This window comes from Myxine glutinosa, chromosome 9, assembly GCF_964187855.1.
Source record: "Myxine glutinosa chromosome 9, kmMyxGlut1.1, whole genome shotgun sequence".
Classification (NCBI taxonomy): Eukaryota; Metazoa; Chordata; class Myxini; order Myxiniformes; family Myxinidae; genus Myxine; species Myxine glutinosa.
This window is the reverse complement of record NC_136269.1, coordinates 19,035,170-19,049,279: the sequence shown is the minus strand read 5'-3', so window position 1 is coordinate 19,049,279 and position 14,110 is coordinate 19,035,170. Positions and strand designations below refer to the sequence as shown.

At 48.8% G+C, this 14,110-nt stretch overlaps 1 protein-coding gene across 8 annotated transcripts in view; it reads right to left on the bottom strand.

Moving 5' to 3' along the window:
* Nucleotides 1-14,110, bottom strand: part of LOC137435598 (MAP/microtubule affinity-regulating kinase 3) — a 174,721-nt gene that overhangs the window by 112,337 nt on the left and 48,274 nt on the right. For all 8 annotated transcript variants that reach the window (XM_078784145.1, XM_078784146.1, XM_078784147.1 and 5 more), the window contains exon 4: nucleotides 13,808-13,856. In XM_078784145.1, the coding sequence (XP_078640271.1) occupies nucleotides 13,808-13,856 (49 nt within the window). The remainder of the gene's footprint in view (nucleotides 1-13,807; nucleotides 13,857-14,110) is intronic.

The window sequence follows — 14,110 nt, the reverse complement described above, 5'->3', positions numbered from 1 at the left end:
CCATCACTGTGAGGTATCAAGCGTCAGTCGTTTCATCCTATTCCACCATTCATGGGACTAAACAATGAGTCCACGATAATTTGACGATGTTGGTAACTCAAACTTGATCCAAAAGTTTGATATCCGAAACATGCCAGTTTTAAAGTTTGACATCAAATTACAGACTTGGCATTTAATATGGAATATTTTTTTTGTGGGGGTGAACTTACTTTTCAAGATGACTTCAAACCAAAAGGTCATTGGAATTATTTTGAAATTATTCGAGATTTTGTTAATGTGACCTTTAAAAGAAACAAAAACCACATTTGACATTTCGAAGCAAATAAATTGTTCCTTGAAAGTGATGTAAACTGATATAGAACTCAATTCACGGACAGTACTGTGTTAAACTTCTGTGCGTTTTCCCGAAGTACGTCTTTATTTTGCACATCAGCCAAAATGTTTTTTAACAAAAACAAAAGTTAAATTACGACTGGGATTACGGACAGTAAAATTACAGTTCAGTACTTCGTGTAACCCCCACGAGCATTCAGGAGAGCACGTACATGTTGAGGCATGCTATTCATGAGATTTGCCAAGGTTTGGACAGGAATCGCTTGCCATGCAGTGACAATAGCCTGTTGCAATTCACGCACAGAGGCAGGCTGCTGGTCCAAGTTGTCGATTTGACGCGTTAATTCTGCCCACAAGTTCTCTATCTGATTCATATCTGGGGACATATGGCAGGCCACTCCATATGCTCTACACCACGGTCAGCAAGAAAGTGTTGGATCATGCGAGCACGATGAAGCCGTGCATTTTCATCTTGGAAGACAAAGTTTCCTCGAAAGGCTGCATGAACAAATGGAAGCAATGTTTCTTCCAGAATGGCCCTGTGCTTGAACTGGTTCAGGTTTCCATTCAGAACAACCAGGTCAGTTTTGCCCCCTGCATGAAAAGCAGCCCAAACAGTCACCCCACCACCTCCAGCTTGGACTCTTGGCACTATACAATCTTCGTTGTCAGCTTCATGCACTTGTCTGTGCACTCGGACGCGGCCATCTTGACGATAGACCAGAAATCTAGACTCGTCACTGAAGATCACGTGATTCCAGTGTCCTGGCTGCCATTGACGGTGCTCTCTGGCCCACTGCAATCGGCACTGGCGGTGTTGTCTGGTCAGACGTGGCTTTCTCAGGGGGACGCCTGGCATGATAGCCTGCTTGAACCAGTCGTTGGTTGACTAGCCTTCTGGATACAGGCACATTTGTCAGTTGCTGCCACTCAGCCCTAAGCCGATTAGCTGACTTGGTACGGCCATTGCGGACTAACCGGTGCAGCTGGCGATCATCTCTCCTTGTGATTCTGCGGGGATGTCCTGGCCTCGGTATTGGAGTAGGGACACCCCTCTGAGCATTTCGTTTCAGGATATTTGACACCTGACCTTGAGTGATGCCATACTGCCGAGCAATAGCACGCTGTTTCATGCCGGAATTTCGTAAAGCCACTGCGAAATGACAAACAGCATTGTCGAGTTGACGGACCATCTCCAGGGGAAGCGGCAATAACTTTTGTAGACGTGCAGCAGTTGTTTTCCACTAATACAGAACGCAACAACCCTTATATACCCGATTGTGAAGCCAATCGTCAAATGTACCTGTCCATACATTTTGTCATGCCACCTGTGATATAATCTTGTTATTGACTTCTTACTGCGACAGACAATCAGTGACATGGTTCTTTTAACAAAGAAATCACCGAAGCGTAAAATAAACTCACCCAATTGATATACCGAGTTCAGGAAGTAAACCCAAGTCAAGAAAAAAAAAATATTCCATATTAAATGCCACGTCTGTACTTTGCACTATTTCTAGGCTGCACTTTGGCCGACCGCGCCACTGGCGTCGTGGTTCAAACACAGGACTATGCCGACGGACTAATCACTTTGCTTGAATTTATCATGTGACTGGTGAAATGACAACACTCATTAATCAGTGATAGAGGAGACCTGCGTTGCGCGGGGGAGACCTGCGTTGCGCGGGGGAGACCTGCGTTGCGCGGGGGAGACCTGCGTTGCGCGGGGGAGACCTGCGTTGCGCGGGGGAGACCTGCGTTGCGCGGGGGAGACCTGCGTTGCGCGGGGGAGACCTGCGTTGCGCGGGGGAGACCTGCGTTGCGCGGGGGAGACCTGCGTTGCGCGGAGGACTCTTGCGTTGCGCGGAGGACTCTTGCGTTGCGCGGAGGACTCTTGCGTTGCGCGGAGGACTCTTGCGTTGCGCGGAGGACTCTTGCGTTGCGCGGAGGACTCTTGCGTTGCGCGGAGGACTCTTGCGTTGCGCGGAGGACTCTTGCGTTGCGCGGAGGACTCTTGCGTTGCGCGGAGGACTCTTGCGTTGCGCGGAGGACTCTTGCGTTGCGCGGAGGACTCTTGCGTTGCGCGGAGGACTCTTGCGTTGCGCGGAGGACTCTTGCGTTGCGCGGAGGACTCTTGCGTTGCGCGGAGGACTCTTGCGTTGCGCGGAGGACTCTTGCGTTGCGCGGAGGACTCTTGCGTTGCGCGGAGGACTCTTGCGTTGCGCGGAGGACTCTTGCGTTGCGCGGAGGACTCTTGCGTTGCGCGGAGGACTCTTGCGTTGCGCGGAGGACTCTTGCGTTGCGCGGAGGACTCTTGCGTTGCGCGGAGGACTCTTGCGTTGCGCGGAGGACTCTTGCGTTGCGCGGAGGACTCTTGCGTTGCGCGGAGGACTCTTGCGTTGCGCGGAGGACTCTTGCGTTGCGCGGAGGACTCTTGCGTTGCGCGGAGGACTCTTGCGTTGCGCGGAGGACTCTTGCGTTGCGCGGAGGACTCTTGCGTTGCGCGGAGGACTCTTGCGTTGCGCGGAGGACTCTTGCGTTGCGCGGAGGACTCTTGCGTTGCGCGGAGGACTCTTGCGTTGCGCGGAGGACTCTTGCGTTGCGCGGAGGACTCTTGCGTTGCGCGGAGGACTCTTGCGTTGCGCGGAGGACTCTTGCGTTGCGCGGAGGACTCTTGCGTTGCGCGGAGGACTCTTGCGTTGCGCGGAGGACTCTTGCGTTGCGCGGAGGACTCTTGCGTTGCGCGGAGGACTCTTGCGTTGCGCGGAGGACTCTTGCGTTGCGCGGAGGACTCTTGCGTTGCGCGGAGGACTCTTGCGTTGCGCGGAGGACTCTTGCGTTGCGCGGAGGACTCTTGCGTTGCGCGGAGGACTCTTGCGTTGCGCGGAGGACTCTTGCGTTGCGCGGAGGACTCTTGCGTTGCGCGGAGGACTCTTGCGTTGCGCGGAGGACTCTTGCGTTGCGCGGAGGACTCTTGCGTTGCGCGGAGGACTCTTGCGTTGCGCGGAGGACTCTTGCGTTGCGCGGAGGACTCTTGCGTTGCGCGGAGGACTCTTGCGTTGCGCGGAGGACTCTTGCGTTGCGCGGAGGACTCTTGCGTTGCGCGGAGGACTCTTGCGTTGCGCGGAGGACTCTTGCGTTGCGCGGAGGACTCTTGCGTTGCGCGGAGGACTCTTGCGTTGCGCGGAGGACTCTTGCGTTGCGCGGAGGACTCTTGCGTTGCGCGGAGGACTCTTGCGTTGCGCGGAGGACTCTTGCGTTGCGCGGAGGACTCTTGCGTTGCGCGGAGGACTCTTGCGTTGCGCGGAGGACTCTTGCGTTGCGCGGAGGACTCTTGCGTTGCGCGGAGGACTCTTGCGTTGCGCGGAGGACTCTTGCGTTGCGCGGAGGACTCTTGCGTTGCGCGGAGGACTCTTGCGTTGCGCGGAGGACTCTTGCGTTGCGCGGAGGACTCTTGCGTTGCGCGGAGGACTCTTGCGTTGCGCGGAGGACTCTTGCGTTGCGCGGAGGACTCTTGCGTTGCGCGGAGGACTCTTGCGTTGCGCGGAGGACTCTTGCGTTGCGCGGAGGACTCTTGCGTTGCGCGGAGGACTCTTGCGTTGCGCGGAGGACTCTTGCGTTGCGCGGAGGACTCTTGCGTTGCGCGGAGGACTCTTGCGTTGCGCGGAGGACTCTTGCGTTGCGCGGAGGACTCTTGCGTTGCGCGGAGGACTCTTGCGTTGCGCGGAGGACTCTTGCGTTGCGCGGAGGACTCTTGCGTTGCGCGGAGGACTCTTGCGTTGCGCGGAGGACTCTTGCGTTGCGCGGAGGACTCTTGCGTTGCGCGGAGGACTCTTGCGTTGCGCGGAGGACTCTTGCGTTGCGCGGAGGACTCTTGCGTTGCGCGGAGGACTCTTGCGTTGCGCGGAGGACTCTTGCGTTGCGCGGAGGACTCTTGCGTTGCGCGGAGGACTCTTGCGTTGCGCGGAGGACTCTTGCGTTGCGCGGAGGACTCTTGCGTTGCGCGGAGGACTCTTGCGTTGCGCGGAGGACTCTTGCGTTGCGCGGAGGACTCTTGCGTTGCGCGGAGGACTCTTGCGTTGCGCGGAGGACTCTTGCGTTGCGCGGAGGACTCTTGCGTTGCGCGGAGGACTCTTGCGTTGCGCGGAGGACTCTTGCGTTGCGCGGAGGACTCTTGCGTTGCGCGGAGGACTCTTGCGTTGCGCGGAGGACTCTTGCGTTGCGCGGAGGACTCTTGCGTTGCGCGGAGGACTCTTGCGTTGCGCGGAGGACTCTTGCGTTGCGCGGAGGACTCTTGCGTTGCGCGGAGGACTCTTGCGTTGCGCGGAGGACTCTTGCGTTGCGCGGAGGACTCTTGCGTTGCGCGGAGGACTCTTGCGTTGCGCGGAGGACTCTTGCGTTGCGCGGAGGACTCTTGCGTTGCGCGGAGGACTCTTGCGTTGCGCGGAGGACTCTTGCGTTGCGCGGAGGACTCTTGCGTTGCGCGGAGGACTCTTGCGTTGCGCGGAGGACTCTTGCGTTGCGCGGAGGACTCCTGCGTTGCGCGGAGGACTCCTGCGTTGCGCGGAGGACTCTTGCGTTGCGCGGAGGACTCTTGCGTTGCGCGGAGGACTCTTGCGTTGCGCGGAGGACTCTTGCGTTGCGCGGAGGACTCTTGCGTTGCGCGGAGGACTCTTGCGTTGCGCGGAGGACTCTTGCGTTGCGCGGAGGACTCTTGCGTTGCGCGGAGGACTCTTGCGTTGCGCGGAGGACTCTTGCGTTGCGCGGAGGACTCTTGCGTTGCGCGGAGGACTCTTGCGTTGCGCGGAGGACTCTTGCGTTGCGCGGAGGACTCTTGCGTTGCGCGGAGGACTCTTGCGTTGCGCGGAGGACTCTTGCGTTGCGCGGAGGACTCTTGCGTTGCGCGGAGGACTCTTTCGTTGCGCGGTGGACTCTTGCGTTGAGCGGAGACTTGCGTTGCACGGAGGAGACTTGCGTTGCGTGGAGGAGACTTGGGTCGTGCGGAGGAGACTTGCATTGCGCGGAGGACTCTTGCGTTGCGCGGAGGACTCTTGCGTTGCGCGGTGGACTCTTGCGTTGTGCGGAGGACTCTTGCGTTGCGCGGTGGACTCTTGCGTTGAGGGGAGACTTGCGTTGCACGGAGGAGACTTGCGTTGCGTGGAGGAGACTTGGGTCGTGCGGAGGAGACTTGCGTCGCGCGGAGGACTCTTGCGTTGCGCGGAGGACTCTTGCGTTGCGCGGTGGACTCTTGCGTTGCGCGGAGGACTCTTGCGTTGCGCGGAGGACTCTTGCGTTGAGCGGAGACTTGCGTTGCGTGGAGGAGACTTGGGTCGTGCGGAGGAGACTTGTGTCGTGCGGAGGAGAGTTGTGTCGTGCGGAGGAGAGTAGTGTTGTCTCGATGACCGTTTTGTTTTGTAGAGGAGAGTTGTTTTGTATTCAAGAGTCATGCTGTGCATGAGAGATTCAACTGTATACAACCAAGTCATGCTGTGTAGTGGAGTCGTGTTATGTTCAAGAGTCGTGCCGTGACTGTATGAGAAAGTCAACTGTGTACAATCGAGATAGCTGTATACAAATGAGTCGTGCTGCATACAAACGAGTCAATCACACACTTTATTTGCCACTATCAAAGCGAACAAGTTGAAGACATTCACGGATGCATCCAACTCTATGACTACATCTGGGGAGGGGGTAGTGCTACAAAATGACTCGATTTCTCACAAGGATGTTTATCATTGCTCAGAATGGAGGGCTCGACCTACCCTCGGTTTTGTGTTATTCTCTATCTCCTGTGAACATGCCACTTGCCACGGTTGATGGATGCTTGGCGAAGACTAACAAAGTAGCTCCCCTTGATGCGGTTGAGAGCCTGTCACCGAACTGCTTATTATCGGATTTGCCTGAAAAGTGTGCACTGGTCATCGATGGCATGGGTCTAATCCACCAAATGTGTAATGTTCAGTCATTCATGATACCTTTCACACTTTGTCTGAAGGTGTACTCAGACAAGTTCTGGACCTCGCTAAGACGTTTCACAGCAACCGCATGGAGTTGGTCACCGACAATTATCCAGAGATAAGTATCAAGAACGAGAGAGCTTGTCGTGGTGATGGAACGGGCCAAACGATTTGCATCCTGAACGAGAATCAGTAGCTCCTCAGTCAATGGAAAAAAATGTCTCATAGTCAGGTTCACTATGTTAACAAATAGAATTTCGTTCAAAATTTTGGTAGATTAGCAAAACTATACATTTTTGGAATCTTCAGAGCATGGAGAATCTGAAAATCAATGTTGGCATTTGCACAGACACCTGCATGGCCGCCATTTTGGATTTTGAAAATGGCCACCATAAAATACATATTTTGCGCGATCTCGGCTTCTAGTCAACCTAGAGACTTAATTAAATATGCTAATCCTATATTTTCTGGAAGGAATCCAATAAAGGCCTCAAAATAGTGCTCAGGATTATAGAAAAGCAACAAACAAAGGTAATTGAAAACCATTGTCTTTATATTTGTGATATAACTGTATTACATAATACATGATATTGCAAGTCCTTTGAAGTTATAGGTTGTTATAGGAAGTTATAGGTAGTATCAGATTGAACTATAAGTCCTATACACAGGATCTACGAGGTCTATACCGTTCAGGAATATGCTTTTACAGATCTTCATCACTGTCCTGAGTGTCATTTTCGCAAAGGTGTCTACGCAAATGTAAACATTAATTTTTGGATTCCTCATGCTCTGAATATTCCAAAAATGTATAGTTTTGCTAATCTACCAAAATTTTGAACGAAAAAACATAGTGAACCTGACTATCACAAACAGGATGAATAAAGAGGATTTGTTTGAGTTTTTGTACCATCAGTGGACATCCATGGACCTAGTCGTGCAAAATGACATTTGTGTGTTCATCACAAGGCTCACTCTGCCACCAAATGGATATTCAAGGTTCGACAACAACTGTGAAAATGATTGAAGAACTGAAATGTTAAAACAAAGAGGCGGACTTACAGCACACGTGAGGCATGCTAGCAGCCATTTCGGCACTGTCATTATCCACAGTCCCAACTCAAATGTTGCGGTAATCTCTGTATCCCTCAGTCTAATCTACAGTCTCTTGTTCTCCACTGGTGTGAATAACTGAATGTGTATCATTGACGTGGACATGCTCACTCATTCATTAGGAGAGGGCGTTTTGAAAGCTTTGGTTGGCCTTCATGTGCTCATTGGATGTGACACCACCAGTGTTTTTCATGGCAAAATAAAAAAGAAGGCTTTGTCATTGCTGAGGGATTCGATGGAGTTCCAGGAGAGGATATTGCATTCGCCAGAGGAGAGGATATTGCATTTGGGTCCGTTTGTTTGTGTTTGTCCGCACAGAATGCGAGCATGCTTTTCTCTGCAAACGTTGGTCCGATTGGCATGAAATTTTTTTTACCATAGGAGCACCTCCTCCTGTAGATTTTTAAAATGATTATGACATCATAGGTCACATGGTATGGGCACCATCTTGGAAAAACAAATCCCAAAAAATTGCACCTCTATATCTCAGAAAACGGTTCATGGAAAAAATTAAAACATGACTCATTGTCATGTTCTCCCCATGGGGAACAACATATCTTCATGATGATATCGGTGTCTTCATTATGACGTCATAATTAGACACGTAGACCGCTTTATCCGATCAGTTTGAAATTTCTTGAGCATGATTGACACAAAAATTGTATGGGAGACTTACATTGACGATGTTATCGGTCATGTAGTTCGGCAGCCATATTGGATTGAACATGAATCTACATCGTCAAAAAAAAAAAAAAAGTGCCCAGCTAATGAACACCACATAAAATACACCACACAAACACATCCTGGTGAAGAGGGTCAGCAATCTCTGATTGCTCTTTCTTGTTTCGAGTATGCAAAGTTTCCTTCGATGTCTCGAAGCCAACCAAGTTTCCAAGCCGGCAGCTCACCCAGGACGATTTCATGACTGCGTGAGGTCGGTACTGGAACCATGATTTGGGTGAATCTAGTGTAATCGACAAGGCCCTCACACAGTGGATATGAATCCTAGCATCATGAGCTTCTGCTTACAGAGTCCTCATGTACATATGTGAGAGTAAAGAAACTTACAATGCTGGCAGTGTTTCCAAAAAACGTTATGGTGCCGTGTAGTTGGTCCCGGACAACGATAAATAGATCAATTTAGTAAAATACACATTCTGCTCATGCCTAATGTGGGAAACCTGGACTCACTAAATTTTGCGTAGGTAGAGTTCCCTTAGATGTCTTGAAGCTTACCAAAACTCATTCCTGGAAAATCCCAAGGACGACGCAATGAAGGCCTGAACCTGATAGCTCTAAAATGAGCACTCTTTGCCACACTCAACCAACTTTCCCTGTCTGTCACAAAAATACTGGCAGGATTTTGAAGTCAAGCTTTTAGCACAAGGTCAGGCACATTATCAACAATCAAAACCTTCAAAGAATGGTAGTCTCCCAGATGGTGGAACGGAACTCATTTTAAAGCCACTTCTGGAGCTTCAGCTGATGGCCAATTGTGCGATCATAATGGTTTCAAAGACTCATCCAAGTCATCCTCTCATAAAAACAAAACACAGTAAAACATGACAAACTCAACCAGTTATTACCTTGCATCCTGTGATGTGACCATTTACTAATACAACCCAGTTTCTTGTTTTCCATCAACCATTTGCAATCTTGCATCATATGCCGTATCATATAATCATCCTTGGGAGCCTCGTGTGCATTATTGTCAGGTCAGGCCAAATCAGGTCTGTGACTTGCCACAGGCACCATGTAAACCTGTACTAACCTGTTCCATGGTCAGGATGTCGGTGACTAAACCGTCTACTCTACCAGGTTTCCGGGTGTGGAGGGTGTATGAACATGAACACCCAGCAAGATTAAAAACAAAACTTGTCAAAGTGGAGGGGCTCCTCGTGAGCCAATGGCCATTCATATCTGGTGCCAAACTGTGTCAGCAGACATCCTCCTGCAGTTGGGGTACCTCTTTATAGGAGGTTGTTGGCAGGATTTGCACTCCGGCCACCTTAAAACACTTCATTCCGCAACATACACAAAATAACAATAAAACTAAGAAAAGCCCACTCCGTGGGAGTACCTCCTGTGCAGTTAGCCTTCACAGGACAGCTAACCGGATGCTGGGATTGGGGCAAAGCCTTTGGGATCCCCATTCTTTGATGATAGGAGAAAAACCATGGGGAAACCTTTCTGGGTTGGGTTGTGGTGGTTGTGTTGGGGTGGTGCTGAGGTGTCATCCACCAGACAGTGGTTTCATCTAGTCAACCCGAGGTGATCCTTTTGGGTGGATGCCTGGAATATCCTCACTAAGAGGATGATCACATGTCTCTGCTGTCATCTGAGCTCCAGCGTTTCAACATCAGCATTGCATCACTTTCTGAGGTTTGTAGACTGGATAGTGATGAGATCATGGCAGGTGGTTACACCTCATACTGGTCTGGTCACGCTGATGGTTGCCATGCCCAAGGAGTTGCTGTAGCTTGAGTCCAATAAGCTGACTCCTATGATAATTGCGATAATGCCGGTCAACTAGCATATGGTGAGACTGAAGATTCGTCACTCTCTGGGTGTCAGCTCCCTGGTCTGTGTATGTGCACCAACTGAGGCAAGTGATCTCACTGAAAACGAGACATTTTATGCCACGCTCGAGTCTGTGGTTGATCAGTGCTCCAGGCGAGATACTCTTCTAGTCTAATAAGCGCCATCAAGAGCAAGATCAAGTGTACCATGGAGAGCAAGATCAAGTGTACCATGGAGAGCAAGATCAAGTGTACCATCTAGAGCAGGACCAAGTGTACCATCAAGAGCAAGATGTTGTACCATCAAGAGCAAAATCAAGTGTACCATCTAGAGCAGGATCAAGTGCACCATTGAGAGCAAGATCAAGTGTACCATCTAGAGTAGGATCAAGTGCACCATCTAGAGCAGGATCAAGTGTACCATCAAGAGCAAGAACAAGTGTACCATTGAGAGCAAGATCAAGTGTACCATCTAGAGCAGGATCAAGTGTACCATCTAGAGCAAGATCAAGTGTACCATCTAGAACAAGATCAAGTGTACCATCTAGAGCAAGATCAAGTGTACCATCTAAAGCAGGATCAAGTGTACCATCAAGAGCAAGATCAAGTGTACGATTGAAAGCAAGATCAAGTGTACGATTGAAAGCAAGATCAAGTGTACCATCTAGAGCAGGATCAAGTGTACCATCAAGAGCAAGATCAAGTGTACAATCTAGAGCAAGATCAAGTGTACCATCTAGAGCAAGATCAAGTGTACCATCTAGAGCAAGATCAAGTGTACCATTGAGAGCAAGATCAAGTGTACCATCTAGAGTAGGATCAAGTGCACCATCTAGAGCAGGATCAAGTGTACCATCAAGAGCAAGATCAAGTGTACCATTGAGAGCAAGATCAAGTATACCATTGAGAGAAAGATCAAGTGTACCATTGAAACATTGAGAGCAAGATCAAGTGTACCATTGAAACATTGAGAGCAAGATCAAGTATACCATTGAGAGCAAGATCAAGTGTACCATCAAGAGCAAGATCAAGTGTACCATCTAGAGCAAGATCAAGTGTGGCATCTGTTACGGGTCCGCCTCGAGACACCGCAGCGAGTGCACCAGTTAGCCGGAGGGTGTCACGGCAGAAAATAAACACGAATGTGCCCATTGTGTTGTTCTACGGGTGAAACCTACGACGACACGAAACATAATGATAACTTATTAAGGAATATTTATTAATCCCTACTGTCCACTTTAAACACAAGAAGGAGAAAAACATAAAATGTCATAGTCCCCATGATTTTGGTAAATTTGCTGTACGGGGTTCGAGGCGAGATCATCTGGTTAGAGTCGGCCATCGTTGGTCGGATTACAAAACAAAATCTTCTGCATATGTAAACTCTCATGCATGGTCTCTGTGCCAAGCTTAAACCAAATCGGTCCATGCATGTCCGATAAATGATTGGGACACGTTTAAGCAAAAAAATGGCCACCTGTCAACCATCTTGGATCTGATCTCAAAACAAAATGATGTGCATATGTAAGCCATCATTTATTATCTGTGTGCCGAGTTTGAACGACATCGGTAAAAATGCATATAACCAAGAAATGGTCGAGGATGTGTTCAACATTGGGGTTTTTTAAACCACTACAATGGCCGCCAGTCGGCCATCTTTGGTCGCATAGTGAAACAAAATGATGTGCATACGTATGTATAACATCATGTGTTGTCTTTGTGCCAAGTATGAACAAAATCGGTTCATACATCTCTGGGATATGGTTGCGGATGGATAGATGGATGGATGGACGGATGGATGGACGAGGCCCAATCCATAAGCCTCCGTTTCTGACCAAGTGTAACGGGGGCTAATGATACTGTTACGGGACCGGGGTCGGGGTTTTTTTTTTTTTTTTTTGTATACAGAGTCGAGGCTCGTGAAAGAGCTAAAATTTATCAAACAAACAAATCAAACAAACAAGCAAACAAAGTATATAAAAAGGGGAGCGGTCGACAAGATGGGGAGAGAAGGGGAGGAAGCACACAAACAACATTTGAGAGCAGGGACATCGGGAGATGTGAGGGAGGGAGAGGGCCTGGGGGGAGGCCGGATAGGCATAAAACGCAAGGACACCAAGGACTGACTTCCAGGAAAGAAGTCGGCACCTCAAAAAAGTGGATTTGGGGTGAAATTAGCGGGGGTAGAAAAGATCAAGGTTTTGGATTGGGGAAGATAAGAGATGGTGGTGAACAGCCGTTTTAAAGACCTGGAGGGAGGAGTGGGATTGAAGAGAGTGAGGGAGTTTGTTCCAGAGGCGGGAGAAGAGAGGAATGAAGGAGTGAAGGTGAGCAGAGAGTCTTGATTTTGGCAGTTTAACCATAAGAGGGTTGCAGGCAGATCTTGTGCGACCTCTAGGAATATTTGGGGGACAGAGCTCAGAGAGAGCTGGGGGAGCAAGGCCGGAGAGGAGTCGGTAGAAGACGGAAAGACCACCAACCTGTCTGTGGTGAGTAAGTGAAAGGCCCTCGGAGATAGCGTCATCGCGGGAGATTCCAATGATTCTGAACGCTTTGGTTTCAACAGCGTGAAGACGAGCTAGGTGTGAGGCAGGAGCACCAGCCCAGAGGGGAGAGCAGTACTCCATTGAGCTGCGGATGAAAGCCTTGTATGTGGTGAGGAGCTCAGGTGTGCCAAGGAAGGACTTCGCACGACGGAGGATGCCCAGTCAGCGACTGGCTTTGGAGACCAGCATGGAAATGTTACCACGATGGAACCCCTCGGCTCTTCGCCCTGACCTCCGAACCTGAGGCCGCCAGCCATAGATAATTCTAAAGCCCAACGGGTTGTTGGGCAACCGTGGACAGATTAAAATCATCAAAATGAGTGGTTAATAAAATCAAACTCTGGAGTATGACCTTGTACGTTTTTTAGGTTAATAAAAACTAACTTACTATTATATTGCCCATGCTGCAAAATTGGTGTACGTACATGCAAAACTAACTGTTAGATTTTTGACACTGAACTAATTATTCTTCAGACAGGCACCACTCAGGTACCAGTCCAAACCTCACCTTTGTGGAGAGTTATACTTTTGGGAATCAGGTAAAACATGAGGATTAAAAAAGAAAAAAGAAAAAAAAACTATTTTTCACCAAATAACACATACATTGTCAATGTCCATGTTTGTGAAAAAGAAAAAACCCAAATACCACACCGACATGTAACTAATGATCGTGTAAGAGTGTGTACACGTACCGGACATACTCGCACGATATTTGACATGCATCGGATGCTGCAGAGTGGGAAAAGATTAGTTATCCCTGGGTACAATTGCTTGGGAGAAATGAAGACACCCTGATCCGATATCAGGATATATGGGCATGACAAGGTAATCAAGACATCGGAAAAACTTTCGGTCATTCCAACAGATCGAGGTGAATAAATAAATAGTATGAGAAGATGAGCTTATTAAGAAATTGAAGGAGTAAATCGTGATTTAAAAGTGAGATCGTTTGTGGCATATGATGATGTGTGTAAACTGAGAGCACAAGACAAGGGTGTATCTGAATGGTGAGAGATGTGAACTTTGTTCATTATATCAACATCATTATTATTATTGTTATTTATGATTATTACTATAACAATAATAATAATAATAATAATAATATTGCACTGCTGTCCAAATGCATTTCATTGCCATCTGAAACAAAACATTTATATCATCCCATTCAACATGTCACCGGCACAGTGAGTACATGACGGGGACGCAAGGCCGGTACTATGCATCATCCCATGCCATGTGATCATGTAAGTACATGATAAGTTGGGAAGTCCAGTACTTCTGTTTGGATAATCACATTTTACATATGCAATATATCATCGAATTTACGTGCAAATGCACTTACCGATATTCGGGTGGTTCAAAGTTTTCATGATTTTAACTTCTCGAAAAAGCTGAAAAGGAAAATCAGAAAAGAGGAGGCACGGGGAGGGTACAATTAAAACACGTTTAAGACTTCAACAAGTTCACAATCTCACAACTAAACTTATCTTCAGAGGTGACAAAAGTCAGTACACAAGATTAAAATAATCACACAAATGTTCAGGCAACACACAAATGCAGTCTTTCAATTTTCATAAAATATAGTAAATGTTGAATCACTTCAATAAATGACAGTTTACAAAATGCTTCACTCACGCATTTTCCA